The 24,356-nt window shown below is 49.1% G+C and overlaps 4 protein-coding genes across 4 annotated transcripts; all 4 read right to left on the bottom strand.

Annotated features, from left to right (window-relative positions):
* Nucleotides 1-3,123: 3,123 nt before the first annotated feature.
* On the bottom strand, nucleotides 3,124-7,105 carry LOC135389974 (uncharacterized). Its single transcript, XM_064620005.1, has 2 exons — nucleotides 6,406-7,105; nucleotides 3,124-5,816 (listed from the first exon to the last, which is right to left on the bottom strand). The coding sequence occupies exons 1-2, from the start codon at nucleotides 7,049-7,051 to the stop codon at nucleotides 5,530-5,532; spliced, it is 933 nt and encodes a 310-aa protein (XP_064476075.1). The 5' UTR covers nucleotides 7,052-7,105; the 3' UTR covers nucleotides 3,124-5,529.
* Nucleotides 7,106-14,107: 7,002 nt separating this feature from the next.
* Nucleotides 14,108-15,646, bottom strand: LOC135389183 (uncharacterized). The gene has a single exon (XM_064619248.1). It carries the CDS (start codon nucleotides 15,644-15,646, stop codon nucleotides 14,108-14,110), a length of 1,539 nt encoding a protein of 512 aa, XP_064475318.1.
* Nucleotides 15,647-15,682: 36 nt separating this feature from the next.
* LOC135389184 (uncharacterized) lies at nucleotides 15,683-17,416 on the bottom strand. Its single transcript, XM_064619249.1, has one exon. It carries the CDS (start codon nucleotides 17,414-17,416, stop codon nucleotides 15,683-15,685), a length of 1,734 nt encoding a protein of 577 aa, XP_064475319.1.
* A 22-nt stretch (nucleotides 17,417-17,438) lies between these two features.
* Nucleotides 17,439-19,250, bottom strand: LOC135389185 (uncharacterized). The gene has a single exon (XM_064619251.1). The coding sequence runs from the start codon at nucleotides 19,248-19,250 to the stop codon at nucleotides 17,439-17,441; it is 1,812 nt and encodes a 603-aa protein (XP_064475321.1).
* Between the last annotated feature and the right edge of the window lie 5,106 nt (nucleotides 19,251-24,356).

A 24,356-nucleotide genomic window follows, 5' to 3' on the forward strand; every position in this document is an offset into this window, starting at 1 on the left:
GTTTTCAGCCAATCTGGGCCGAGAACGATGTCATTCGAAATGATGGTTGGGCTACCGATGAAGTTATGGCCGGTCCACAAACAGCCTTAAGTTTGCCGTCTGACTAGGGTATTAATTATATTACAAAAGAATGACCTTTGAAAGTGCATTTGCAACCAGGAACCGCCCCTGAACAGCCGACAAGGGTAAGAGCATCCGCAGCCTAAAGTGAATATTCATTGAACGCCTCCTGGACGCGTTAGTTGGGATGCTCCAATGAGTATACAGCAGCAGACGTCCCACATATATCACCCTGTGGACGCCGTGCGCACCCCATCCGCACTGTGTCCACAAAGAGCCGTTTGAGCACTCATTTTCGCTCTTCACCCTCCTCCTCGTTCTTCTCTTCCGCTCTGTCGTCTGACTGCGTGACTGCGTCGCCGCCAAAGGAAAAATCTGCGCAGAAGGCTTGTTTTTTTCGCAACCCGCAGAAGACAAAAAGGAACAAAGGAAGACAAAGAAAGGAACAATATAAAGAGACCGGTATCCATTCAGAAGGCGTGAAGGAGCCTGAGGATACAGTTGCGTCGATTCCATGCAAGATGTCAGCTAATTATACAGCGAGTAGCATGGGCGATGTTTCTTTTTTTTTCTTCTTGTCTACATGACGTAGGGATATTGTGATCACGATCTGTATTAACGGGAATGATCTGAATATGGCACCTTGTGTTCTTTCATTATTTGTACTGCTTATGTGCCTGCAGGCATGTACGAATGCACGTGTAAATTAAGTCCACATAGAAATAAAGTATTTTGGGTGCACACCTGCATCCTTGTGTTCATATCATGAATAAAATTACGATATTTCCATAGGCGCGCGATACCTATGGGGCCGGGATAGAGATCCTCCACAGGTCCCTCGAAGATCCGCATCGGCGGTCCTACGACGTCCATTTCGCATAATTTTCTCTTGATTAGCACGGTAGTATGGGCGTAGTTAAAACGTATCCGGGAGCAAATGTGTACTTCGTGAGACGTACCCAGCATCCACAATCCAACGTTCGCTGGATGTTGATGGGCGGTTAATGGTTCTGTGGCTTACTCGCAAAATATACGCAGTTACTGTACAAGTTTGAAATGTGCTCCAAGTACGTCGTTTGCGACACTTTGCAACACTTTGAAGCGTGCGGGTGCAAAACATTGACGTCATGCGTACTTCTAAGCCGATTTCAGGCGTTTCTAGATTTGCGCACAGAAATAACTTGTTCCGAAGCTAGTTCCCCCCGACAATAACGTATTCCATTGATTAGCTAGTAGGTGGCAGCTGCACGGACCAGTTGTTTTGTCCAAAAGACCAGTTGTTGAGGCGCCCCTAGTGAAGACAGTGAGACGGGCGGCCAAGAACGAAGCCTGCCTAATGTGGTTGATGGAAACGGAATATAAAAAAGTGAGACCAGGGCATGAAAATGTAGTATTGAGCAGAAAATGGAGAATAATATGATCACTCCCATAACCATTAACAGGGGAACAGTGCATTGCAGCGGCGGTTGGCGTGCCTGGGTAACGTGGTTAGCGTGAAGGGGGAGGGGGTTTGGGAGCATGCATGAGGCGATGTGTTGCCCTGAAGGATATGTGGGTAAACCACTGAGACCCCTATGAGGCAGGATAGAAGACCACATAACGGCAGTGAAACGGGCAAGTTGCTACGACCTAGCACTGCAACACGAGGGCGGACAGGGAAGACAGAGTGCTATACTTCCAACAAAATGTGTGTTGACAGGACAAACAGGCTTTATTTAAATACCACCGTAATCACCTTCCACATGCCCCGTTACAGGAATCGGTCGAAAATTCACCCCCTCTATCCCACTTTTCTGGGATTAAGCCCTGCTCATCATATAATGCCACCGATTCCTGGCTTATAAAAAGTGACCCCCTTTTTCATATAGGGACGTTCGGCTGCCCAAGTGGCGCTCGTTTTCTACCGTCATCGTCACTTGTAGTGGCGCAGCGATAAGCTTTTTCGAGTAGCGTATATTCTCTCGTCACGTATGGTGGTGTGCTGTGTGAAGATGATTAAACTTTAGTACGCTTTTAAGAAGGTCAAAGAACCTGATATTTTTTCGTATAGCCTCAAGTTTGAGGAAGGGAAATCGTCTACGACCACATGTTTTCGCTGCAGAACAATATGTGTCTCGGACAGGCTGACGATACAATGCAAATATGTCTCCCAGTTGAAAGACAACGCGGTGTACGACTTAAACATGCTTATAAGTTGTTCATGTTCTTTGTGCATTTCGCGAATTAACGTGCGCACCGAAGGGAACTGATATTCGATATTGCGTGTCATACGTTCTTTTTCCCTACTTTTCAGCTTGACAATGCGTCTGCCAGGTGCTTTTGTAGCAGGCATCACGGGCATATGCAAACATGCTGCTGCACTTTGTGTGCACGTGAACAGTGCAGAGGATGTACGATGCACGACAAAGCCGCAACAGTGGGGAATCCCGAGGGACCACAAGACCGATGCATCGCGGATCTTTTCCATGGTCGTACTGCTGTGTTCCAATGCTGCCAAGTCGGCAAGCAGGAGCCAGATCGACGTCGTCTTCTGCCGTCTCCAAAAGAAAAGTCTCTTCTGCGGAAGACACGTTCTCAGAGCTTTCATTCTGGAACGTTCTTTTATTTAAACAAACATTCATAAAATTCAGGCTAGCTGGTTGTACATGATGAAAGTGAACCCAGAGACAAGGAAAAGACGTACGAAGAGAAGTTGTTGTCCTGGCTATGTACGCCTCTTCTGGCTTCGAGGTTCCCTTCTAGCACTGCACTACAATCAGTACAAACCACCACACTACAACCTGTACAAACACGTACTAAACGCGATAGCATTGCACCAGACAAAGGGCGGTCCTTGCGCTGTCATCGTACATGATTTGCGTGCGACGCAACCGCAAACCCGATCATAAGTCGTCATAGGCCTCATTCACACGACGTGGGCGACATGATGGGAGGTGCGCTGTGCAACCACACTGAGCGACCAGTGGCACGGACGAATGGTTAAGTGTGTCCGCTCGTCGGTGCTAGCCAACGTCGTGCCACCGGCTGTACTGTCTAAGGTTTTCCCTAGGTTTTCTGAAGACGAATGACGCCATAGTTCACCCTGAAGTCAGCCTGGGACGCACACCAAACCCCCCATGTCCCCCAGTCCTTCCTGCTGTCCTCTCTCAATCTGTCCACGTCTCTACGTTTGCTGATAGGCGCCAACACGGAATTAAGAGAAGTCACGCACTAGGGTGTTTTAGCACACTGAATGCGTTCCACAGGAATTAAACGAATCAAGCATACATGTCGAAAACTCTGTCCAGTGTTAATCACCCTTCTACAAACATATTACAAAAAAATTGGCAGACTGTCATGGCAAGTGTTACGCGGCAATGTCAAAATTCTCATCAGCCTCAGCAAAAATGGCTGCCGCTGGAAATCGAAACACCTTCCGTGGAATTTTGGTATCTTGTACAAGCCCGATACATTCGTACGCTTTTGGAGCAATTAATATGCTTCACCTTCGTATCCCCTTGCTAATCATACTTTATAATCAACGTGAAGGCAAGAAAATACATTAAGACCTCTTATTATAGTCGGGGACATTGACCATTTATCTCCCATTATTCCATATTCGTGCTTATATCCACTATTCGTTGCATTTGCTCGTGCTCAGATACTGACGGAAACATACGAAGAAAAAGAGTAAAGAGTAATGTCAACCTGATGAACTGAGTCATCACACCAAACCCACGCAAGCACTATCAGCAGAAATTGGCCTCGATGGGCAACCGAAATGCTTCGTAAACTCGGGGTTGACTATAGGAGTGGGACGACACATCGTTCGTTGAAGACCCTGTCGTATCCGAGAACATCCCGAGACACGCAGGAGAGCAGACAGAAGCGAATAAAAAAGTACTGACGAACTGTATTCTAGTATTTTTTCATCACAGATTCGCCGAGAGATCCAACAGAGGACCGAATGATGCAGAAAATGATACTCGCTCCGTACGTCCAAACAAATGCTTCGCTATCGAAAGGTTTACCATTCTCGAAAGCACCAACATTCAATTCGCGGTCCAAGGAGATATTTCTCAGACAGGAAGCCGCACGGAACAGACGCTGTTGACCGACTCTTCGAAGACCCCCAGATGCTGAACGAAGTAACTCATTTGCGACCAGAACTCCGAGGGTGGCGAAGTAAAGTAAAAGGGCATTTCATCTTCGTAATAGAAGATCGGGGGAACCTGGTAGGCAGTCGGTACCGCAAACCAGGGTTCCGTGAACAAGTCGGCTCCAGTGTGCTCCACCATTGAAGACAGTTGGCTCCTGCGAAGTGTATCCACGCGCTTGTTGTAGACTGTTTTTAGTAGCATCTGCACTTCTTTCATTCTAGCATTAATCCTGATCGAAAGAAAGTTCCCCGTCAAGTTCCAACCGGCGTAATCGATGTCTCTTTCCAAGTCCGAGATCAAACCCGTTTCGTCGTACGTGTATCTTTCTACCGTCCTGGTTTTCCTTCTCGCTTCCTCAGCCGTAAAGTTGTTGAACATAGACAACACTCTGTTGTCTTTCAAGAAGCTGCGTTTGATAGAACCCGGGAAACGTCGAGCTGCAGATGTGCTTCCATCATGTCCAGATAATTTGTCCACAAGGTACGGCAACGTTCGGGTCAGAATGCCGTTCGTTGCACGCAAACAGATGAAGCTGTACTTATCTGGATTGACTCTTCTACGGAGGAAGTCGTATCTTATATAGTATTCCAGAAAAGAGGTTGATGACGTAATAGGCTTTCCTAGCTCCTATGGCTCCTACAGGTGACGTTGCATTCTCCAGCACTCTGTACACAGCTTTGATGACATCAAACCCAACTATACGGACGCTGTCGTCGATTCGCAACCTCAGATGTTTCGGTACGATGCTGCTGATGAGACCTAAGACCATTTTAGGTAAGCCAATGAGATTGCGAAACAAATCATTGGTCACCCGTGTGTGTTGCAATATCAACTGATAAATTTCTTCGTCCATCACCGCCACTTCGTTGATAACGGCTTCCATAGATGTTGCGCTCATGCCAGATTGCTTCAACACCGGTGCTGCGAAGTCTTTCGTTAAATCACCCATGGCAGTCAAGACATATTCCGGAAGCTTGTCGTTGTAGGCGGAATATATTTTTTCTGGAATGGAAGTTCCTGGCGCCAGACGGAAGCAGGTTTGTAAGCCTACTTTGTGGAATCCCACTGTGAAGATGAAAAAAATACCTGTCTTGCGTCCAATTTCTAGAAGGCTCTTCAGTATTTGCGGAGTTGTCTGGGCTTGTAATAGTTCGTTCAGCTTCAGCTCATTGATCACTTGTGTTAGGACTTTTCCGAATTCCATTTTTGGTGAACGCATGTGGTCCAGGCATGCAGTGTAGATCTTCACTAAGACGTGCGTACCGTATCGGTCGGGTTTTACACCGGTGCTGCATTCGAGGGACCTAAAGATGGAACTGTCGAAAGCACGTTAGACATCTACCAAGTAACCGCCTTTGTTAGCTTTGGTCCATTTACCGCATACGTAGCCGTACACGTCTTCGCAAGGGTTGATGCTGGTGTCGAGTAGCCGGACGATGTCGCTCTGGATTTTTTTACACTTTCCAGACGTGCACTCCATAACAAGCACCGGGTCAAAGTAATGACGAATGGCAAAGAAGAGTCCCACTCCAATGACAGCGAAAGAAACGACGGTGCACAAGAGGCTGAGCCATGAATTGCGCCGGGACTTTGGGATGAGTTTGTCTGTGATGGAGGCTGCAACAGAAAAATATCCATAGGTGAGCAGCTGAGGATGGTATCGTGAAACAATCTTGCCGAAGTTATCGAACAGCACTTTTGCGATGATTCCGCATCGCAGGCGCGCAGTTGTTATTGGCCATGGGGAAGGAGTCACTAATTATCCGCGATGAGCTAACATCATTGAATTGGCGTCTGTGAACTACGTCATTTCATTGACCCGATTCGCCACGTACTCAAGTTACACATTTTGCTAGGCACAGTCATTCGCGTGGTCGGGAAATTCTAAAGCCCTGGTGGCCACAAGAGTTTGGTTCTCAATATGGACGCTAGTGTGTGTTGTGTGCTTCACAATTTTAAAAAAAAGTTTCTGTGCGTTGACAACCTCTTTGTTCTACATGCTTTCTCGCGTACATTTTCACAGCACAGGAAGCAGGAGAGACAGCGTTAGGGCACAAGGAAAATACATCCACAATACGTCAGGCTATACACCAAGTGTGGATGAGAGACCTACAATTTTCGTGGCACTGTTCCTAAAGAGGAACCCCACCAGCGTACCCATTAGCCGTCATACACAGTGTAGGACACTGCAGCACAAGACACAAACCTGAGGTCTTTCTTCCCTCGCTGTTAAATTCCGTGTGGTCAATCGTCGACTTTCGCTTTCCCTTGTATGCGACTGCCGATAAAGCTGTCTTCGTTGCCTCCACTTCCCCAGGCACATGCTGTTCTGGAATGTCCTGCGATGGCTGTTCACGTCGGACTTGTCCAGGGATAACCTCCTCAAGCTTCGCGGGCACATGCATCGATGCACTCGTCATCCTCTTGACCTGCTTGGCGACGTATTGGGAACGTGGTGACATCTTGGCATCGCCCACTGGACTTGCCGAGCCCGGTGTGTCACCGGGATCAGCAGGTGGGGATGTTACTGGAAGCGCTGCAAAGCTGGTCGCTTTAACCTTCGTAGCACCTTTAGAGGATGACTTGGCCGGTTCATTTTCCTTGACTTCTATGTTGTTTCTTTCAGCATCGGTAGAATGCTTCTTGGAGGTTCGGTTGTGGATCGCCTTGGGTGCCTCTTTCAATGTTGAATGCTTCACGTTGGGGGCCCTGGACGGCAAGCCTTCTTTAGTGGCTTCCATAACGGCGTCTTTCGCGGACACCTTTGACGATGTCGAACCACGTTTGCCTCGCTTCTTCGAATGTTTATGGCTCTTGGTCGTTGAACACTTCTGAGGGTTGTTATCCTTCATAGTACTGAACCCTTCAGGTGTAGAACGTTGTAGTAGTGAAGATCGCGTGCTAGCTGGCCGAGTCACGATACAAGGAAGTGATGGCAATTGTGATGGCTTTGCCTTCAGCGACGTAATAATCTTTCTCTCTCTCACCAGGCGGTGACCTAGATTTGCCACGGCTATACGGAACTATGTAGAATATGTGTGTACCCCTATAATAATAATAATAATAATAATAATAATAATAATAAAAATAATCCGAGATGTGCAGTAGCTAACTACTTGTAGTTAAACCACTAGTTACATGTTCGATATGGTCCCGCATGAACGACTCCGCCTAAAGACTGCTAACTACAAGCTACATCCTGAAGTTCTAAATTGGTTGCGTGCTTTCCTTCAAAATAGATATCAATCGGTTATCATGGATGGTAAAAAGTCGCCACACAGTTTGGTGAAGTCCGAAGTCCCTCAAGGCTCTGTGTTGGGTCCTATCCTGTTTTTGGCGTACATCAACGATTTACGTGACTCTGTTCAATTAACAATCAGGCTGTATGCAGACGACTACCTCTGTACCTGTATTTACCGAAGTATCAAATCAGTAAGGGATTGCGAGCTTCTTTAATCTGACCTGGATAGACTTTACTCCTGGTGTTCTAAATGGCTTATGGAAATCAATGACGATAAATCTAAATGCATGACAGTCACTTCTCTGACAGCCCCATATATGTACACATACACAACTCCGCATTCCTCACTGCAAAGAACATCTGCGTATAAATATCTCGGTATCACTATAACAAGCGACCTCACCTGGACCTCACACGTCAACTCCATCGTGACTCAAGCAAATAAATCATTAGGCTTTATTAAGCGTCACCTGCACCTGGCCTCACCTGAAACGAAGTCTCTCGCCTACACAACCTTATTCCGACCACAGCTGGAATATGCCTCTACAATCTGGAACCCATCCCAACATCTCTTAATCGACAAAGTATAATCTGTACAGAGCAGAGCAGCGCGGTTTATTGTTCGTAATTATCATCCTTTTTCCAGCGTCTCAGCCATTAAAGCCCAACTCTCTCTTACTCCTTTGATTACCAGACAAAAGATATCAGGCCTGGCGTTCTTTCATTAAGTTATATTACGGTCACCCTCTTCCCTACCCAAGTTACTGTCAACCCCCTCACAAGTTATTTCCACGACTTGATCACCCGCACAAAGTACTTGCTCCACCTACGGGAACAAAAAAATTCCTCTACTCTCCGCACCAGCTGATGGTATCAAACTGGAATGACCTTCCTGCCCACATAGCATCAGAACAAACTCTATCGTCATTTATTTCCAAGTGCTATGATCATTTTCACAACGAATGCATTTCTTTGTGTTGAATGAACAAATTTTGTGTATTTTTGTGTAGATCATTTTTGCTATTTGTCTCTTTTGGTACATAACCTCCCCCCTTTATGTAATTCCCTTCATAAGGGTCTTTAAAGTAAATAAATGAAATGAAAGTTAGACTATACTGCATGGTAGTTAAACAGTAGTTAGAAACTACTTGCAAAAATGGTAGTTACAACTACTAGTTAAATTTATTTTTTGTAGTTAACTACAGAATTTAGCTTACAGCGCGCTAGAACTACTACGCATATTTTTCACTTAGCCTTCCGTGTGCTTCACGGCCTTCTTTCTTCGTGCTTATTAGCGACAACTCTGAGATTTTTTTTTCATCTTGCACATCACACGCATGCGCAAAATATCAGCATTGTGTATCTGACGCAGACAGTAAAAACTCATTACTGTTCAATATCTTTCGGGTCACATAGCACATTCTCTCCGACCCAGCTAAAACTAGACACGTTTAAAGACTTGAGGAAGCAACCCTGTTACTCCTTCTTTTCCTCCTCCCTTGTTCCTTATTTCCCTCACCTTTTTCTTTGGCTCCGCACCGACTTGTCACGTCCTATTTTGGTGCATCCTTCTGGAGTTCTCAACTACTTGCAAATTTACCTTAACTGCTGATGTGCTGTAAGTAATTTTCCATACCTCTTGCCGCGTTGACGACGTGTCACTTTAAACGGGCCCTCCTTTTATTTCATCTTATTTTGGACTTTGGCTAATTTCATCTGGTGGCGGTTTTAGTATACCCCACCGAATCTGACACGAGTTCTAATTGGGATCGGGGACAGGTTCTTTATTTCTTGAACACACTCTGAGAGAGTGGAAGCTCCCTATATACATGTTTTACGTTTTTGTTTCCGATCCGCTACTTCCACTTTACTACTTCCTCCCCTTTGCTCCGTCATCTTGCGGCACACATAGTTTTGCTAGCCCCTCCATTGCCTCGTGTGACACAACGTTGAGGGACATTTCAATCTTGCGCCATATAAATATCGCAAAGTTGGTTACGTTTTGCTGCCCTGCCTGAAACAAGTAACCCTTGCTGAACATTTTATGCTTTCCTCTGTCTTGAACAAGAAATATCCTGTAGAGCAAGTTATGCTCTTTCGTGCCTTGCCTTGGACAAGGAACGTCCTGCAGGGCAGTTTATGCCCTTCCTGTTTTTTTGCCTAGAAAAGGAGACCTCCTATAGAGAAATTTGAACACTTTCCATTCTTGGCGCAATTAACGCAATTGCTGAGCTACCTACGTTCTTCCTGTTTTACGTTGTAACAAGAACCCTTGCAGAATAATTTACGACCTTTCGCACCCGCAGAAGCTTATGCCCTTCTCATACCCAGCTATCAATGCATGATCACATCCCTCTAGTATTTAATTGCGAGCTGGCTTTGGAGGCCTTCTGAGAACCACGTGATGCACAGCTCAACTTAAAAACATTATCTTCACTTCTCCTCTGCACCTCTGCACACAACTGAGTCTACACACAATTGAGGGGTCTGCCATTCATTGATTGGGAGACCCCTGTGAGGGGGTTTCTATGCTCAATCCCTGTCCTTACGCTAAATTCACTCAAACTCACTCTCTAGAGTGGGGATAGATTGGAAACCTGGTCATGGCCCAGGGTAACGATTTTGTTTGTCCGTAACAGATATGACCAGTGACTTCGATTCATCACCACGTTTAAATGCTGTGGACGAGGGTGTGGCTAACCCCACAGCTCTCTTCCACGAGTACCTGACCAGAGTGCACCTCATTGTGGAGAGGGTGGAGGAGGAAGTCTTACCGCAAGGACCACCCTTACCCCTAGCACAAGAGGACTCCCATGCCCGGTTTGGCGAAGGGCTCCCCCCAAGCTATCCAGCACGCATCATCCAGTGCCAATGGAGAGACCCTTGCAGAGCAGGAAGACCCACGGGAAAAGCCTCGGGTGACCGTCCTGCTTCCACAGCCACTGACGTCTACAGCAACCTGCACCCCAGCGGTCGCAGAGCTCGTGATCCGGGCCTGGCATCTGGAGGGAAGAGCAGAGAGGTGCCAGCGACCAAAAGGCACCCCCGCCATAAAACTTCCCTTGCTCCCGCTCCCTTGTTGAATCGGGAGGTCCACAGCTTCGGGGCAGGCCGCAACTTCTCGATCACCACGGTACGAGACCATAGGATTCATCGGATTCAGGTGTCACTCCTGGATGTTGCTGAGCCCCTGGCAAGGCTCGTCACCGCGATGGTGGACTGCCCGCCGACCAAGGCTGTCGGGACTGTAGCCCGAGCTATTGGCTGCTGGCTCGCAGTAATGCCCTGACCATACGCGAGAGTAGCGAGGGTGCTCTGCTCTCCTTCCCAGAGAGCACGCGGGCCTTGGGGACTGGCGTCCCAAAACCAACGGGCGAAGACGCTGTCCGCCTCTTTGGACGCCAGTTCCTAACTCAGCTACAAGAGAATGCCGCGCTGCTCCTGTCCCTCGACACAGCAGTGGAGGTGGGCTGCAAACTTCAGCAGGAGAACCAGCATCTGTGTCCAAAAGGCCTACAACATTATATCAACAGGACACACCTAAGAGGTCCCTGCCATTTCCGTATGCCCCCCCCCCCCCTTCAGGCTTTACCACGCTAGGGAAGGGCTACTCCCGTCGTGGCGGAGGTGAGTACCCTTATACTACTACCCCCACCCTTTTCCGAACCTGCAGGCATAATTGCACAGTGTCTTCCCAGTTGGATAGCAATAGCGTGCGACCCCTGGACACATCAGACAGTACAGGCTTATGAGTTAGACCTAATCACCCCCCTCTCCCCTCTACAGTTGTGCCGCACCCTAACACCACAACTATCTTGGACCCAGGCTCAACTGTTAGATGTGGAAATATCTTCAGGATGATGGATACAGCATGTATACAGCTCTACCTCAGCTCATACCGAGACACCTCATAGACACCTCATACCGGGACAACTTATACCACACTCAGCTCATACCAGGACAAATCATACTGCCAAATGACCGCTTGGCGCATTTTGCAAGGACGGATAATCTGTCAAACAATGATGAAGAATGCGGTTGAAAAATCGTGCGTTCACAAGTGCGAACTCAGTTGCTCAAGTTCAGAGGCTGAAAAAGGGCGGGCTACCCTACATCGCTACTGATGAAGGTAGCTGAGGCATTTTCTATCATTTGGTCACTGCCTCACCGATGTAATTTTATCTATTTTTCTCCTTCCTTTCCCTACATTTCTGATATAACTGCTCCGTACCGATCTCCCATGGTCAACAGATTCATAGAACGCCAGGTAGTTTATGTGTCGCCATTTCCACACCCTTGAGCTCTGTTTACCCTGAATGTGGCCTGAATGCCTTTCATGCCAAGTACTGACATCGCCACAGTGGTCATTCATGTATAATACTACAGTGTCTTGTCAACTCATCTGTCTTTTTCAAACTCGTGGAGCCATACACTCCTTTTTATTATACATGTTTTATTTTTATTTTATGTTTGTATCAACCCTCGCTCTATACCCTTACAAGATATGTCAGTATTATTCCAGTGGCTAGAAGGAGAAGTGTGCCGGGCGCACAGTGATTACTCCATTACAGATTTCAAAATCGTTTCCATCACTGGTGATGCACTACGGGTTGAGGTTGTGCCCTGCGCATCAGAATCCAGGTTTCTTTTCTGTTGATAGGCGCACTTTCTTCGTGAAATACTTCGGCGCGTCCGGAAACAGCGCTGGAACTGCATCGTCCGTTATGACCTGTCCCTCGGAATTTCAACGTTTTCGTCGCCAATGACGTGCCGAAGAGTCCTCACGATATACCCTTCCTCGAAGTGCCGTTTACACACAACGCAGTCAGTTGTCAGTTCTTTCTCCGCGCGCTTTACGTTACGATTCCACTCTTCTCTGCAGACAGTTCCTTTCGGTGGTCGGAACAGGAAGACCTCATGTTCGTCTTCTCGATGGCATGGACCTTGCCGTGATGACTGGATACCCTGACTTCGCTAAGTGACACGCAAAAGCGCCCAAAGACACGCAAACTGCACAAACAAATGCTTGAAACAACACAAGTTGAGTTGACAAGTAAGCGTCTGCTTCCAGCGACCCGACTTGCATAGTGGTTGTAGCGCCCTCTGCGGCGCCAGAACATGTCATTGCGGTTTGCGCTTCCCTATCGCATGGCGTGTATATATGGCGCCCGGCACACTTCTCCTTCTAGCTACTGCAGTAGTATACTACTAGGTCCTATAGCCAAGAGTTTTCTGTAATCCAATACAAGCCAATTGTAAGCCATCTGATTGGTCGCCCTTAGCTCCGTCCACTTTATGTTGATTGGCCCATGCTAAGCCTACTGATCGTTGATTGGTTGGCATAGTCCTGCCCCGTTATGCTAGTTAGTTGGCTTGGCCCCACCCACTTCACGCCGTAATTTATAGTATGTTTATAAGACGCGCCGATTTAATGTTTATAATAAGTCTTCGGCATCTCTGTTGAAGAGGTATCCTTAAGGAAGACATCCTGTAAATATCTTCCGTTCACGTTTGCAAGACGTACCAGCTTTCCATTTATAATACGTCTTCGCCAACTGTGTTCAAGACGTATCTTAGACGAGGACGATTTGTGTGGACTGTATAAGTTTATTTTCGGTGGACCTACTGACTGTCTCAAACCAAAAGCAGTAGGAAACACAGGGCCTGTGTTTCCTACTGCTTTTGGTGCTACTTTCCTACTGCTCAACGCCTGTGTCACAGGCGTTGAGTTGACGGTGAGTTAATACTCCCAGAAATTTCCCACTTCAGTGTTGTTTGTGTGCATAATTGAAATAAACTTAGACACCTCACCCTCCATTTTGACTCAGAGGCGAGCACGGCTATCGAGTTTACGGGAGTTTCGAAGATGAGCAATGCATAGTATCTGTTTTCCCTTTGCATGGGAATAGACCATGGTCTATGGTCACCTCTGCGCTCTGGTTCCCCTACGTGTAACGCCGTGGAGGGAGCCTGCTGTTCTTACGGTGGGAGGACCTCTGCTAATGCGGTCCACCTTGGTGAACCGCGTCTTCGATTTTGGCCAAAATGCCACGCGGCAGTGCTGCTTGCAGTTCTGCTTGGAGAAACAGAAAATGGAACGTGTGGTGACGGTGACTGAGGTTGAAAAATGAAAAAAGAGGCAGATCTCCGGAAAACTGTACCCGGTGGATATCCACAGGGCTGAATTTTCTCACATTCAAATTAGTGTTCTAAACATTTTTTGAACGTCTTCAAGACGGCCACAAACACGTCTTCAAGACTCGGGAAAGCGTCAACGTATCCGGGGATAGAAGACGTTATGTCGATCAGATTGAAGACGTCTCCTAGATGAAAATGTGGTTGTGGCTAGACCTTTCCTCGACGTTTACAAAACGTTTTGTGCTACTAGGGATGGCAGTGTTGTGGAACTTCCACTCTAAGAATGACTGGACCTGAATTCCGCAGCTCCCAAACACAACGAACCCTTTATTATGATGAGAAGCCCTTTGAAGACAGCTCCCAGCGTTGCAGCCGTCTCGCAGTGCATCCGGTTCCAAGCAGGCCGGATCGCAGAATGCCAGAACGTGCGCTTCCCTCGCGTGGTTAGCTTTTCCCGGCCTCGTCTTTCACACTTGTCAAAAAAATATGCAACATCCTCCAAAAAAAAAACGTTCAAGTCACTCAAGAGTCAATTACAGTCAAGTTCTAATGGGTACAGTAACTGTACAGGGCGACGAGTCACAGTTCCACTGGGTAGTCTGACTTGACAGGCACGTACGTTGCCGTCTCGCCCCCTATACAGCTCGGTCACCTTCACGAGCTTCCACATGCTCCTTGGCGCCTTGTCTTCATGCAGTAGGACCACATCACCTTCGCCAATTGCTCTTTGGTTACGTTGAGCGCGACACAAATGTGCCGACCGAAGTTCAAGGAGGTACTCGTGTTTCCACCTCTTCCAAAACCTGTCCGCAATCTGTTGTCGGTGACGCCATCTTTTGACCGCTGTACTGGCTGTCGAAGGCTTCACAGGAGCCGCAGGTTGTTCCGGCAAGGCCGTCAAGGTCTTTCCGATCAGCAGGTGCGCTGGAGTGAGCGCGATGGGTTCCTCTGGACTCGAATGTAGAAAGGTTAATGGTCTTGAGTTCACGACAGCTTCTACTTCTGAGAGAAGAGTTTCTAGCTCCTCGAATGTGAGACTTTGGCGACCCAGGGATCGGCGTAGACAGTTCTTGACAGTTCGAACCATCCGTTCCCACATGCCGCCCCACCAGGCTGCCCTCTCGACTATAAATTGCCAGTGAATCCGTTTTGTCGAGACAAAATCTTGAAACTCGGTGCTGCACATGGCTTTCCAGAGCTCTCGGATGTCTCGCGCCGCTTTCTTGAAGGCCAGAGCGTTGTCGCTGTAGATGGTAGACGGTACCCCCCTCCTTGACAAAAATCGCCGGAAAGCCATGACGAAGGCTCTCGCTGTTAAATCCGTCGCCAACTCCAGATGTACAGCTCTCGTGGTCGCACAAGTGAAAAGTACGACATAACACTTTGGTGATGCCGTGTTGGTTGTGGTCTTCACATATAGGGGTCCAGCAAAGTCCACACCCGTGGTATCAAATGGGTGAGTCGGGTCGGTCCGGGTAGCTGGCAGCGGTGCTGTTGGCGCAGACGCTGGTCGTGCCCGGAATTTCACGCAGACAGCACACCGGTGGATGACCGACTTCACTGCCTGTCTAGCTTGAAGCAACCACCATCTTTCACGCAAAGCCGACATTGTCGTCTGTACCCCGCCGTGTAGCATGCGTCGGTGCGTGTTCATAATAATCAGCCTAGCCAAGGCGTGGCATTTCGGTAGTATGATGGGATGTTTGATATCCTCACAGTTGTCTGAACACTGAAGCCGGCCCTCTAGCCGCATTACTCCACCTTCGTCGAGAAAAGGGTTGAGCTGAGCTATCCTTGAAGTTTCGCTGATTCTACGATTCTTTGTCAGCGCTTGAATCTCTTCAGGAAAGACTTCCTTCTGAGTGTGTTTCACCCAAAACGTCTCTGACTCCGCTATCTCGATGGCTGTAGGCGGCCCTGTGGTTCGCACGCTACGACGGCAGTTTTTCGTGAACCTTCTGAGCCAGCTGGTAACGCGCAGAGCGCGGTTGTAGTCGCTGTACGTAGCAAGGTCGAACAAAGGGGAAGTTGCTTCTGCGCCAGTTGTCAGAACCGCCGCTTTTGTCATTTCATCCGTGACACTGCTGAAGGCACTGACATCATTCTAATGCTGTTCCGGCCAAAACTGCTCCGGCTTCGAAAGCCAAGATGGCCCCTCAAACCACTGTTTGTTTCGAGACAACGTCTTGACAGTTTGTCCTCTCGTCACCGCGTCCGCGGGGTTCTCATACCCAGGGCAGTGCCTCCACTGCTGCACACTGCTCTTTTCTTGGATCTCAGCTACCCTGTTTCTGACGAAGGGTTTCCACCTGCTTGCTTTACTCTGGATCCAACTCAGTGTAATAGTGGAGTCTGTCCAGAAAGTCATCTCCTCATCCGGTAGAGCCAGTGCTTGATGTAGAAATTTCCCGATTCGAACACCAACCACAGCTCCCAGTAGCTCTAGTCTGGGTAGCGTGATGACTTTCAGTGGCGCCACGCGTGATTTGGCGAAGAGTAGAACCACTTTCGTCTCCATGGTGTCACTTGTGCTTCGAAGGAATGCACACGCTCCATAGGCACTTGGACTGGCGTCTGTGAAGATGTGGAGTTGGTACCGTACCGAACCACTCTCCGGGAGTACGCATCGTTGCACGGACACGTCCCGTAGGTCGGGTAGCTCAGCGCGCCACGCATGCCACTTCTTGGCCAAATCGTCAGGAATTCTGGTATCCCAATCCAGCTTCGCCTTCCAAAGCTCTTGGAAGAGCATCTTAGCTCTGATAGTGTACGGGGATAAGAAGCCTAACGGGTCGAACAGCCTAGCGGACGCTCCCAATATAGCCCTCTTGGTGTCTCTCATGTCAGAGATTACTTCCATGAGATGATCCGCTGAGAACCGTAACCTGTCGCTGCGCCTATCCCACGCAACACCGAGGACATTGGTCTGCGACAGCTCTGAAAACTGCTTCTCGTCGTTCAGGCTGCCAACGCATGTATTCAAGAACATGTCTTGGAGCTCAGCTGAATTTGAAGTCCATTTCGATAACTTCATGCCTGCCTTCTCTAGGAGGTCTTGAGCATTTTGGACGATTTTCTTTCCTTCTTCATCGTTGGCTACGCCAAGAAGCAGATCGTCGACGTAGAATGCGTCAATTAATTTGTTAACAAGGTCTCTATCGGGCTCGTCCACTGACCGTAGATGGTGCTGCAAAGTCGCAGTCAACAAGAAGGGACTTGACGTCGTACCGAAAGGCACCCTTGTCATTCTCCAGCACTGGACGTCTGGGTGTGGGTTGTTCTGCGATGGAGCTTGAGAGAACCACAAAAACCTCAGCGCATTCCTGTCTTCATCTTTGATGCCAATCTGCAGGAACGCCTTTTGAATGTCAGCGGTGATTGCTACTTTGTGTAATCTGAAGCGCAGCAATACGGGAATTAGATCTGCTCCTAATTTCGGGCCTTTCTCCAGATGATCGTTGAGTGAAGGAACACCTGGCGCGTGCGACGAGGCTTCGAACACCACTCGAACCTTTGTGGTTGATGACTCGTTACGGACCACAGCTCTGTGAGGCATGTAGTAGATCCGCCCAGGCTTCGCGCAGTTGGTGGTGACTACCTCCGCGTGCCCGTTTGTTAGGTAGTTCCGGATGACCTCGTCGTACTGCTGGATGGCGGCGTCACTGTGGGCTAAACGTTTCACAAGCCCTTGCAACCGCTTTTCGGCGACTTCAAGGTTGCTGCCTAGCTCCCCCTTGAGACTTTTCCATGGCAAGGCCACTTCGTAGCGTCCGTCCAGCATCTTAATGTTTCGCTTAAACTCATCCAGCACTAGCTGGTCATGTTCGGTGTTGGTCATGACTTCATCCCGAATGCCGATGCTATCCAACTCCCAGAAGTTTTTTTATCACGTCTTGTTCTTCGGCTGTGCATCCCATCCTTAGGACGCACACGGCTGTTGTCGATCGTTCCGTGCACTCACTGCCGAGACGAGAGGGTCCTTGGAAGGTCCAGCCAAAGACCGTATCAATGGCTACCAATCTGTCGTCCTGTTTGTCCCTCTTCACGTCTCCTGTTAAGAGTCTCCACAATTCGTCGCTGCCAACCAGTAGACCTATGCCTGCTTCACAGTTCACGCTTGGGAATAGAACGTCGTCTGCAATTAGATGTCCTTCTCGTCGTAACAATTCCACAAACTGCTGAGTGGTAGGCACTTCGGGAAGATCCTGGCAGATGAACGGGATAGTGACTGCACGTATCACGTAGTCAAGTGGACTGTACTGGCTTCGCAGGTGCACTTCTACTACTCTCCCCAGGTGGACTTTGGTGGTTGTGGCTTGGTTTGCGAAGGTGTGGATGTGTAGTTTCGCCTCACCAACAACTTGTAACTTGAGCTTTTGCGCAATATCCTCTCGAATGAACGTTTTTTGACTCCCTCCGTCCACCACCCCTCGTAGCTGGGTACACGCAGTGTCAGATGAAGCCCAAGCCCGAAAAGTTTGTAGTAGTACCTCCGTGTCATGAGGTCGCTTGTCTTTGTTACTTATGATCTGGTTGCTCACTGCCATCACACTGGTCATCACCACGGCGTCAGAAGCACGTCCAGGTTGTGATCGCGACGGGTCGCAGACTACGGCAACGTGCCTGCTGCCACAACTGCTGCAGGTCACCTTGGCGCGACAGTACCTTGAACGATGTCCTCTTCTGGTGCACCGATTCGTCGATTGGTCTTCGATTGCAATGAAGTTGAGAACCTTAGTCAACTCATCTGTCCCTCCCTCGGCCGTAGCAACTTGAGCTTCCGGTGTGGCCGTCGCGCTCTGAACGGCTGTAGTGTCGCGGAGGGCAGTCGTTCCATACCGCACGGTCCTGTGATACTCGACAACCATTTCCGAAGGGATCGCGGACAGAAGGATGTCCGCCAACATTGGTGCGTAGCTGCTTGTCATTACACCCAGGGCTTTCAGGCCACGAACATTGGCTTGAACGTGGTCGTACAGACGTCGGAGCCCTGACGGATCTCTTCGGGACTTTACCCCTGGCAAAGTTCGTAGCTTGGCCAGATACTCTCGCTCAATCTGATACGTATCTCCAAAACGCTGTACCAGGATCTCGATGGCGTCGTCATAGTTGCTAGCAGTTGCCTGCAACCCACGGATGGCGGCTGCAGCTCGGCCTTTCAGCAAAGTGGTCAAGTACTGAAACTTCTCAGTCTTGTTGAGTCGCCGGTTGTCATGCACCGCAGTGCGAAATTGCTCCCAGAACATCTGCCATTGGGTGAGCTCGCCCCCGTAAGTCATCAGTTGCAGCTTTGGGAGCTTGACGCCTGCCGGAGCTTGCTCGCTGGCTCGTGGCGTGGCAGGCAAAAGAGCCTCTGAGGTCACCGAAGTTACCTGCTGTTCCACGGAGTGAAGGTCGGCTAGACGGGTTTGCACCTCGGCCATGGCATTGGCCGCCTGTTCCTCATAACTAAACATGGTTTCGTATTCCGTTGCGAGTTCGTCCTCCTTGATGTAGACTTCAATCTCCTCATTCACCTTTCGGAGTTCCCGATCGGCCACTTCCAATCGAGCCAGTAGTCCATTCAACGTGGTCCTATTTACGCTGAGATTCTGTCGAAGGTCGATGACCTCGTTGACTATCCTCGTTACTTGGGCACGGCGTGCTGCTCGCTTGGGCTTGGGCCGGTCCATGATTCCTCTCCGAATGTTCGAAGTGTCGTGCTGCGAAGACAGGTCCCGGGTTTCGGCACCAGTGATGTTGTGGAACTTCCACTCTAAGAATGACTGGACCTGAATTCCGCAGCTCCCAAACACAACGAACCCTTTATTATGATGAGAAGCCCTTTGAAGACAGCTCCCAGCGTTGCAGCCGTCTCGCAGAGCATCCGGTTCCAAGCAGGCCAGATCGCAGAATGCCAGAACGTGCGCTTCCCTCGCGTGGTTAGCTTTTCCCGGCCTCGTCTTTCACACTTGTCAAAAAAATATGCAACAGGCAGCACCTGCTTCAAATTGCTACACCTTTCTTTCACGGACACTCGTTCGACCCTCTTTCTTGTCTGGGAAAGAGAATGAGGAGGAAGGGGTAAAGTTATGGGTTACGTCATCTTTAGAGATAACGACCCTCATTTATATGCAAGTAACCTTGAATAACGCCCAAGCAGCATCGAAATAACTGTTAAACATAAATGTAACTTCTATGTTCGAAGACGGTAACATTATTTCAAACATTATCGTTATCCTGTTTTGGAGGTAACGTTAAATGTTACAAGGTTTAGAGTGTATAGCTAGCGCCAGTGTCGTTTCTTGTCGATTTTCACCGAGCGTCTTGATGAGCCACCGCTTCATGGTGAGCGGAATAACCACTGTTTTTTTCCAACGTTTGTCTAAAAAAATAAGCACCGAAAACCGGAAACCCTAATTATAATCCCTCAGATTCGAGCATCCAAAACGTTCAAATACGTGCAGCGTGTACTGGTAGTCTTCGTAGGTTATATCCTCCCCTGTGAGATTGTTTCGGAAGGCGGATCTTGCCGGCAGAGCCAATTCGTTGTACGCCGCGACAGCGCTAACGTGGCTGTACGGGAATACACCTTTGCGAAGCAAAATTTCATAGTCGTCTCCAAATACCTGCTTCAGGCATTGGAACGCCTCTGCGCCCTCCATGGATTTGACGGTTTCCACGTGCTCTCCCAGCGACGAATTTAGGTACTGCATGGTATCTCTGAATAGGAAGGTGTCAATTTCTAATGGTCGAATTTTTTCCATGGAACTAGCCACGATGAATGGAGCTCGCTTCCACCGCAGAAATGTGAAATTCCCGCAGCAGTCCCGCCAAATCGTAGGCCAGGTTGTGCACCATGATGGGCAGTCTTCCTCTCGTCGTGCACGCCACGTTACAGGGGTTGCACAGCGTCGTGATGTAATTTCGCTCGCCGGCAGTACAGCGCTTGGAATGGTCGTGATGCTCGACACGGGGTAGATCTTGCGCGAACTCCCGTTTACACTACGAGCAGTGGGTGGCAGCTCTGTGCTGGCCTCGTTGCTCATCATTCAGTACATATCCCGACAAAAGTTTACGGAACACCAGAGCGACGTATTTCTTGATCTCCGCGACACCCTAGGTACGTCGCGTACCCGGTCACCTGTTTGTAAGTCTATCTGCTCCTGTTTGCAGCAACCGTGTCGCTCAGATGACTATATACACCACTGCAGCGTTCCGTAAACTTTTGTCGGGACCTGTACCACTGCGGCGAGGCAGGCGTTCAGGGCGATCACTTCGTCCCGCATTTCCGTCAAAGCTTTCACGCACTGCCTCGCGGAATCTTTACTGTGGTGCATCCTGATGCGCATCACCTTCGAGCCGTGGGTGCGCACGAGCACGGCACAGAAGCTAGAGATGACATGACTGCATGCCAACACTACTCGGCGCGAGAACGCTCTCTGTGTCCAAAGCGATGACGTAGTTGTACTGCTGCTTTTAGTGTATTTTAGTAAACTCTACAAAATTTTTGCCCGGTTCGCAAAATTCCAATAGGATTTCGTTTACGTTCGCACTCTTTTAAGGAGGAAAAGAGCATATGCTCTTTTCCTCCTTAAAAGAGCGCGTGCAACGTTCGCATGCGAAACGCTTGTTCCTTATCAGTAACCACCCGAAGGACTTGATTCCGAAAAATATTTCATCTATAGCCAATAAGTGATCTTTCTTTTCACACTCGAGTCTTGAGGGTCGCGACACTGCACTCCCTGATCGACGTACTTGTACACGTAAACGGATATCTTTTTTCTTCGAATTCATCCAGATCAGACTAGGAAACAGGGAAGTGACTCGGCCACCAATACTCCGATGCATGATTTTCATATTTTTTTGGCCATGCATTCCAACCCTGTGGATGCAGGAGGGCGAGCATGTTGTATTTAAAACACTCGTCCTCCTTTGCGTGCAAGTAAATGAATATTCGTTAGCACATTCCTGCGTTTACACAAATGAGCTCGAAGTGCCCCATTGCATCCGAATTTTTTAGTTTTCACCGCGGAAATACACATTTGAACGTTATGGACGTCGGTGGACACGAACCCACTCCCTTCCCGCTGATAATTTTTGACGCACCCTGTGATCTCCTGAATCCAGTTCTAAGCCAACACAAGCCAAATCAAAAGCCATCTGATTGGCCGCCATTAGCTCCGCCCACTTCACACGTTGATTGGCCCATGCTAAGCCTACTGATCTTTGATTGGTTGACCGTAGCTCCTTCATGCTAATTAATTGGCTCCGCCCCCACTTCACACGCTGATTGGCTCATGCTAAGCCTTGACTGAGCATTGATTGGTTTACCGTAGCTCCACCCCTTCATGCTAATTACTTGGCTCCGCGCCCCCCCGTTGATTGGCCACCGCGCTAAACCTCGCGTTGATTGGTTCACCATAGCTCCGCCGCTTTTATGTCAATTACTTGACTCCGCCCCCCTGCTTCACGCTGATTGGCCGCCGCGACCGCTGATTGGTCCATTCTAAGCCTGCTGATCACTCTCCCAGCCCCCTCTGATTGCCCGTCCCCCGTTTAAGCCTACCGATTGGCCCGTTCTAAGCGCACTGATTGGCTGACTAAGCCCCGCTGAACATAGCCTTCGTTAGCGCCCGCCAGACGGCAGCGACCCCACCGCGGCCCTATCTCGGATGTTCAAACTTACCCGGGCTAGCGGGTGGCCTACTGTCCAGGCGCGGCCCCGGCGGCAGCGGCCACGTTGCGGCTTCATCTCAGATGTTCAAACTTACCTTGTGGCGTCCGCCCACTTCATGCTGATTGGTCTGATTCAGACGTCTAAGCCTACTGATCACCCTCCCAATGTAAGTCTGCCGATTGGCCCGTTCTAAGCCCACTGACATCGGATGGTGCAACCCTTTACTGGCTCCGCCCACTTCACGCTGATTGGCCCATTCTAAGCCTACCGACGGCTGGCCCTGATTGGTCCACGCTAAGTCTACTGAACGGTGATTGGCTTACCTGTCGCTCCTAAGCAGCTTCAGACAAGACACACACGACAATTGTTGATTTCAACCTTTATTTGGTACAACAGCCTCCCGGTTCAGCTGCATCAGAGAGATCATTGGTCTATGTGGACATCTCTCACGCTCACTCAGCTCCCTCGGTAGATTCCAACCGTTATTGGTTCATCTGACTGCACGTGGCCGCTCACCCAGCTTCTTATTGGTTCTAGTTGGTCACAGCTCCCTCATAGGCTCCAACTCCGATGGGTCCATCTAACAGCAAGTGGTCACTGCTATTGATCCATTGAACTGCAAGCCACTCATTGGTCACTCAGACTCATCTCTAGACGAGATAAATTTAACTGTGGGACTTTTACCATAAGATAACTTTAGCGGGGGCTGGTAGGCTCCAACTGCTATTGGCCCGTGCTAACCGCATGCCTCCACCCATTGGTTCACAACGCGCATGCTCTGACGGCGCCGAAGAAGGTTCCCTACACATTTAATAGAAATTATGCTATTGGTCCAGCTGCGTCATAGGGCACAGCTGTGGCTGGCCCTGATGCTGCTTACTTCGTGGCGCAACTCTTTAATCACTCCACCCACTTCGCATTGATTGGTCCATTTTAAGCCTACTGACTTCTAAGCCAGTCCATTCTAAGCCTACTGACCACTCTCCCACACTTTCTAAGCCCTCTGATTGGCCGTCCCCACCGATTGGCCCTCGTTCTAAGTCCACTGACACCAGATGGCGCAACTCTTCACCAGCTCTGCCTACTTCATGCTGATTGGTCCATTCTAAGCCTACTGACTTCTAAGCCTACTGAACAGTGATTGGCTAGCCTGTCGCTCCTAAACCACAATGCAGCAGCTTCAGACAAGACACACGACAATTGTTGATTTCAACCTTTATTTGGTACAACAGCCTGTGGGTAGGTTCAGCTGCATCAGAGAGATCTCGGTCATCTCTTGCGCTCATTGGTCACTCAGCTCCCTCGATAGACACCATATGGCTCATCTAACTGCAAGTGCTCATTGGCCCATCCGACTACAAGCCTCTCATTGGTCACTTATGTCTAGAGCTCTGTTATGTTTGGCCTAATACTTGAGTGTATGTTACTAACCTTGGGGTTGACATGTGTAGATATAAAAACCTGTAAACCTTGAGAACAAGCATTCTTTCGGTTGGCCCTGCTTGCGTTGTCTCATGCTTCCTTCGCTACGGCGATATCACAGTGGCGACGATGGAAATTGATTAACCCGACATGTTCACTGCTCCGGGTGTTATCTCGCCTGCTTTCTGCTAAGCATGGCTTGTTCTGCTGGAATTCCGCCCCCTCCGCCATTTTTGCCTACACCTGGCGCACCTGCAGTGCCATGGCCGCAATGGAAGCAAGTCTTCGTGAACTACTTGGAAGCAGTGGGAGGAGACGCTTTTCCTGCGAAGCGCCGTAAAGCAATCCTGCTAAATTCTCTTGGGGTCGAAGGACAGCGCATTTTCTACGGCCTCCCGCCAGACACGAGCCCACCGCCGCTACCCACAGCTTCGGGGTTGGACAACGCAAAGAAAGCGGACTCAACTCTCGACGACTATGAAGTTGCATTACGTGCCCTGGACAAACATTTTATTCAGACAACGAATGAGCTCGTCGAGCGGCACCGGTTTCGCAGTCGTTGGCAGCTACCTGGTGAGCCATTTCAGGATTTCGTTACGAGCCTCCGGGAGCTAGCTTCGTCGTGTAGCTACGGCACGGCAACGGATGATGCAATTCGTGACCAGATAGTCGAACGCACTACATCGCGACAACAAGA

Source organism: Ornithodoros turicata, chromosome 3 (genome assembly GCF_037126465.1).
Source record: "Ornithodoros turicata isolate Travis chromosome 3, ASM3712646v1, whole genome shotgun sequence".
NCBI lineage: Eukaryota > Metazoa > Arthropoda > Arachnida > Ixodida > Argasidae > Ornithodoros > Ornithodoros turicata.

Bases quoted from the DNA above. Each gene is read 5' to 3' on its own strand.
- LOC135389974 (XM_064620005.1), bottom strand. From the start codon at position 7,051: ATGAAGGATAACAACCCTCAGAAGTGTTCAACGACCAAGAGCCATAAA. The intron at 5,817-6,405 runs GTTTGTGTCTTG...TTTCTGTTGCAG, and splicing joins CGAGGGAAGAAAGACCTCAG to CCTCCATCACAGACAAACTC.
- LOC135389184 (XM_064619249.1), bottom strand. From the start codon at position 17,416: ATGACCAACACCGAACATGACCAGCTAGTGCTGGATGAGTTTAAGCGA.
- LOC135389185 (XM_064619251.1), bottom strand. From the start codon at position 19,250: ATGGACCGGCCCAAGCCCAAGCGAGCAGCACGCCGTGCCCAAGTAACG.
- LOC135389183 (XM_064619248.1), bottom strand. From the start codon at position 15,646: ATGACAAAAGCGGCGGTTCTGACAACTGGCGCAGAAGCAACTTCCCCT.